The sequence below is a fragment of the Agrilus planipennis genome, unplaced genomic scaffold, assembly GCF_000699045.2.
Source record: "Agrilus planipennis isolate EAB-ADULT unplaced genomic scaffold, Apla_2.0 scaffold126, whole genome shotgun sequence".
NCBI lineage: Eukaryota > Metazoa > Arthropoda > Insecta > Coleoptera > Buprestidae > Agrilus > Agrilus planipennis.
Window position 1 is genome coordinate 23,172 of NW_020439036.1, and position 5,482 is coordinate 28,653.

General features: G+C 30.0%; 1 protein-coding gene and 1 long non-coding RNA gene across 4 annotated transcripts; one reads left to right on the forward strand and one right to left on the reverse strand.

Annotated features, from left to right (window-relative positions):
- The first annotated feature begins 597 nt into the window (after positions 1–597).
- Positions 598–4,212, forward strand: LOC108736232 (neither inactivation nor afterpotential protein G-like). 3 transcript variants are annotated; one of them, XM_025976680.1, is made up of 10 exons: positions 598–721; positions 784–900; positions 959–1,161; positions 1,257–1,433; positions 1,568–1,780; positions 1,839–2,157; positions 2,812–2,936; positions 3,001–3,184; positions 3,502–3,736; positions 3,834–4,212. In XM_025976680.1, exons 1-10 carry the CDS (start codon positions 703–705, stop codon positions 3,973–3,975), a joined length of 1,734 nt encoding a protein of 577 aa, XP_025832465.1. In that variant the 5' UTR covers positions 598–702; the 3' UTR covers positions 3,976–4,212. The 3 variants fall into 3 exon arrangements, with proteins under 3 accessions (XP_025832465.1, XP_025832464.1, XP_025832466.1); XM_025976679.1 differs by having other exon boundaries at positions 598–900; XM_025976681.1 differs by lacking the exons at positions 2,812–2,936; positions 3,001–3,184 and having other exon boundaries at positions 598–900.
- A 93-nt stretch (positions 4,213–4,305) lies between these two features.
- Positions 4,306–4,615, reverse strand: LOC112905064. The gene is made up of 2 exons (XR_003231542.1): positions 4,524–4,615; positions 4,306–4,463 (listed from the first exon to the last, which is right to left on the reverse strand). It is a non-coding gene; the product is annotated as an uncharacterized LOC112905064 (long non-coding RNA).
- Between the last annotated feature and the right edge of the window lie 867 nt (positions 4,616–5,482).

Sequence of the window (5,482 nt, forward strand, 5' to 3'; positions counted from 1 at the left end):
GCGCCACAGTGTATGGTCGTAGTCATAGATAAGATCACAATTGACTAGTGGACGCACAAATATGATAGTTACATATTTACAAGCCGCAAACAACGCACAGTTTATTGATAAACAAAGATTGAATTAGTGGATTATTTATAACTGGTGTTAGATTCACACAACTTCATAGAATCTATACGCCATATCCATAGAATTATCTATTTTTTATGAGTACCAACACAAAGAAATTTATTTGCTCTTCGTATTTTAACATATTTTAATAAAAACTAATTTGACTTATTAGCAAGTGATTTAGAAAACATTTTATTTGGCCACTTATTTAATTCTTGTAAAATTTTAAATATTATTAAAAGAATACAGAACAGTTGGCGAAACTGACAACCATTTCCCACGCTATTTTCAAATATTGTCAGATTGTATTATTGCCATTTCAAAAATTAAGTGCAGGATCTTATTTTAACAGATTTAATAAAAATTGCCTTTATTTTAATATGTTTCTCTTTCATTAAGAAGTGCAACATTCAAAAGACATTTGGTTTTAGTCAATTTTATTATGTACATATATTCTATAAAGGCAATCATTGATTTCTTGCCATTTAATTAGTTTAATCTCATTATTACGTAAAGGGAAGGCTTTTAAATGATATCATAAAGCATTTAACAGTATTCATCCAAGACTGTAAAATTCCAATTTAATTGACTATGCATTTGTCCTATAAAAGTATAGATACTTATCTTAATTTAACTCAGCAATATTTTAAATGTTTATTTTTGCTGTTTCAGGATGTTTCGTTGTTGTAATCTCATTTTTATTAGTTGTACTAGCTTATTATATTCAATGCAGGAGTAAAATATGTCACAATTCTAATTCATTAAATGATAAGTATGACTACATAATCGGTAAGACTTTTACAAATTATACTTTTTTATGCTGTTTCTTGATTTACGACTTTTAAAGTTGGTGCAGGCACAGCTGGATGTATTTTAGCGGCCAAACTTAGTGAAAATTCTAATCGTACAGTTCTTTTGATAGAAGCAGGATCAGAATTTAATAGAATTTCAAAGATCCCGCCCCTTTCACCATTGCTACAAGGTACTTCGTTTGATTGGGGTTACCTATCAACCCCTCAAAAATGGTCTTCTAAGGGAATGATTGACAAGGTCAATAGTAAATATTTATTTTTAATTTATATTTATTACTTAACCCTTTCAATTAATTTTAAAATTTTCAAATGCGTGGCAAATTTAAATCTTAGAAACAAAAGATACCAAGAGGTAAAGGATTTGGAGGCACATCTCAAATCAATTTCATGGTACACGGATATTTAGAAACAGAAGATTTAGAAAAATGGGAAAAATTGGGCATAAAAGATATCAAAAAGTACTTACCAAAATTTTACAACAACCTTTATAATACCTCGCACAATATTAAAGTAAGTATCATATTGATTGATTTCTTTTCTATTATTTTCAATTTTTTTTTTGGTTGAGTTCTCAAATTTAGCAAAACAATATATACATTTGAATAACGTCTATTATTTATTGTTAAGATTCTCATTTGTTTTAGCGAGCAAATCAAATTCTTACAGAGGAAATGAAATGGAGTTTAGGAATAGTATTAGAAAAAGCAGTTAAAGAATGTGGAGCATTAAGTTTAACATTTTGTAAAAGTTTTAGCACCATTTATAAAGGGAACAGATGGACTTCTTACGATAGTCACCTGAAAGGTGCCCTTAAAAGACCAAATTTACATGTCATATGCAGTACAGAAGTGACTAAGGTAATTTCATTCATTATATTTAAAAGGATTTTCTACGTTAATTATATATTTATTTAAGGTATTAATTTCAAACAAAAGTGCATTTGGAATTGAAAGTGTTTCAGGGGGGTTAATAAGAACTTACACAGCTAAAGAAATTATTTTAGCTGCTGGTTCAATTAATTCGCCTAAATTGTTAATGTTATCGGGAGTTGGAGACAAGAAACTTTTACAAAAGTTAAATATAAATGTTGTGGAAGATTTAAAAGGGGTTGGGAAAAATTTACACGATCATTTCAATTTTCCACTTTATGTAAGCATAGAGAAACCGATTTCGTTAAGTCTCAGCAAAATTTTAAGTTTTAAGGAAATTTTCAATTATCTATTTTATAAAAAGGGTAAGTAAGAGTCTCTAATATTATATATACCAGAAATTATGAGTGCTATCAGCACAGGGCATAGTATTACGTGGTTAGTATCAGCAATTTCTTATGCTGAAGTGTACTATATGTTGCATACCTATTTACAAACAATTCCTTTAAATTTTAATCATTGATTACTATACATGTATTGAATCAACAATTGAAAAAAATGATGACCGACAACTGCAACAATTAGAAAAGAATGATGGCTGACACTACGTCACAGTGGAGCAATAAAAATGGCCGGGGGCAGGGGGAAGAAGTAGTTTGATTTATCATAAAATATTGGCCACACACCAGCGCGTTTCTTTATAATTTCCTAAGAAAAAGAAAAAGATAAAAACCTAGTTTTATAACACCAAATCTCAAAGAATTCTATCCTTTTCTTTCCCGCAGCTGAAATTTCTTCTCAATAATCCGAGTTTCATTCTCCCTCTTTTTATAATAAATTTTGAAAAAGCTTCGACAAGAGGCAACGTTTACGTATTTAAGATATTATTTATAGGCCTTATTTTAATGAAATTACAATGTGTTTATTAAAAAATATTATTTGTAGAAAACAGTTTAAATTAAAGAAACGTTCTGTACTTGCACGTTATTGCGAGTGGTACATCTTATATTCTATTATAGGCGTTCTCGCAAAGTCACCAATAGCTGGAGTAGCTTATGCACCCTCTAATTTTAGCATAATTTTATCTGCTTTTGGATCGACGAACGAACATATTTTCAAATTAATAGGAAATTATAAATCTGAGGTAAATAATTGGGTGCCTCAATAAATATATGTAATTAGGCAAATAACTGGACATATTGTTTAAGATTTTTCAGAAAATGTTTCCCTTCAGTAATGATTTTTCTAAAGAGGGTTTTGTATTCTTGACAACCTGTGCCCAACCGAAAAGTAGGGGCTACATCATACTGAAATCGAATAATTATAAGACCGCCCCAATAATTAATCCGAATTATTTGGAACATAAATATGACATCGAGTGTACAAAAAAAGGTTAGAAACATTAGAAAACTTAAGTTCGTATTTTCGGTTGGGGAGTTCCCTACATTGCCAATACCCTACATTGCCAATACCCTACAATAGACCCTTTCACAATTAAAATAGAAAGAAATATTATCAAACATATCAAATCTCAATGCTACGACGATACGTGGCACACAATAGAAAAAATTCTTACCATAAGGTTCCTTCTTAGGTACCTCTTTTGGCATGCATATTCAAAAACTTCCACCTAAAAATTATTTTATATTTTTATAATATTCCGATAGTATGTATAAAGCGTCAAGTTATTAAAAATATTTTTTATTCAGCTGTAAAAGTGTTGAAGAAACTAATTGATACGAAACCATTTCAAAAAATTGGGGCCAAAATCCACTGGCCGTATATTGAAGAATGCAGTCAGTGGAGGGATGAACAAGGAAACAATACAGAAAATTTCTTGGAATGTTTAATACGATTTTGTTCAATGACTTGGTATCATCCTGCTGGAACGTGTGCAATGGGGGGCCAAAACGATTCAAATGCTGTACTTGATAGCTTTTTTAGGTAGGTAATAAAATCATTTAGAGGAAAACATATTGAACTATCCTGTGAGGAATAATTTTCTCCTAGTATTTACAAGAACTTTCGTTTTTGTTTACAGGGTGAACAGTATTAAGAATCTGCGCATAGTTGATGGTAGTGTTTTGCCCACACCAGTTTCTACATTTCCAAACTCAATAATTGCTGCCCTTGCAGATTATGCATCCGAAATTATACAATTAACGTATCCAGAAAGCGAATGATTTCTTCAATTATTATTGTCACAAAACGATTTTTGTTTAAATATTTTACTATTTATGTATCCATACCATTTTCCTTTTTAATTGTAATATGAAGAAGTAACAGCTGATAGGGTGAACAGGTTTCTATAACATTTGGTGTTGCAATGAATCATAAATCTTATTCATCTTATCAGCTCTGATTTCCACATACATAAATTATAATGTCAACCGCTAAATACTTTTTTTTATCCGACATGAGTTGCGAATTAAAATTTAATATGAAAGATTTTGATACAAACATTCTTTAAAGAAATATAAACCATTTATTTTTTATGTAACGCATTATAAAATGTTATCTCTTAATTAAATAGTAATAAAATCCATTATAACAAAAACTTATTGTCCACATCACGTCATGTTGTTATAAAAACGTTTTTCGTTATCACCTACTTATTTCCATTAAAAAGGACAAGAAAAAGTATTTAACTTATTAAATACAAATTAATTTTCTGAAAAAAATAGTTACCAACATACCAATTTTTTTAAAAGTTTATGAATAAAATACATACCTAAGTACTTTGTTAAAAGAGTCATAATCGTGAACCCAGTCGCCACAGACAAAAACTGTATCAGACCAGCCGTTCGTTGAGTGTTTTCTTTATGCCACCTTGCCCTTTCTCGGGGTAATATTTCACTAACTGTTACATACAATAACGTCCCGCCTGTCAAACCCTACGAAATCAAGAAAACATTCAAGAAAAGTGAAAATACCAATTCAGTACTAAAAAATAACATCGACATGACATTAATTAATTGAGTTTTGAGTAATACTTTGACAATTAATTAACATAAGCATGGGCGAACTATCCCTAAAGTAATGGGTCTCATATTTTTTGTGAAAATTTCAATTACTATTCATCCCTAATATAATGTAAGGGCAGTATATCGCCATCTAGTGATACTTGCTGCTAACAGTAGTGCTTTAAATGTTTAACAAGGCTTAACAAAGGTATCTCCATAACAAACTATATAACTAAACGACGTAGCTTACATACTTGATAGATACGTAAACTAAGAACTTAAACTTTTATTAATATACCGGAAGGGTATTGGTATAGGACTGCACTGATACTTGGTATGATTACAACGACTCTATCAATATTTTTGCCGAATGATAGGAATCAATCTCAGAGCATGGCCATTAAGCCCCAATATGGAGTACTATTCAAAACTTAAAGTAGAAAGAGGAGACTGTGGTAAATATTAATTAAAAATTAAAAGGAAAACTCACCCCTAATTACCACAAATAATTTTATTTGAGCGGACACGTGTTTCGCCCTGATAATGCCCACTTCATACGTTCCTTTTAATTTTTAATATTCAAACTTATTTTATTTTATGAATAATTTTAACAAAGAAGAAACTGAGAATAAATAAGTGCCAATAGTACTAACATAAAAAATATAAGATCAAAAGTAAACCTGGACAGAACACTAATACTACCTAACTATGATTTTTTAATAATTTG

What these genes read in the sequence shown, in the direction of transcription:
- LOC108736232 (XM_025976679.1), top strand. Translation starts at nt 762, where the DNA reads ATGTTTATTTTTGCTGTTTCAGGATGTTTCGTTGTTGTAATCTCATTT. An exon ending in GCAGTACAGAAGTGACTAAG is followed by an intron (nt 1,781 to 1,838) that starts GTAATTTCATTC and finishes TATTTATTTAAG; the next exon opens with GTATTAATTTCAAACAAAAG. An exon ending in GTACTTGATAGCTTTTTTAG is followed by an intron (nt 3,737 to 3,833) that starts GTAGGTAATAAA and finishes TTTTGTTTACAG; the next exon opens with GGTGAACAGTATTAAGAATC.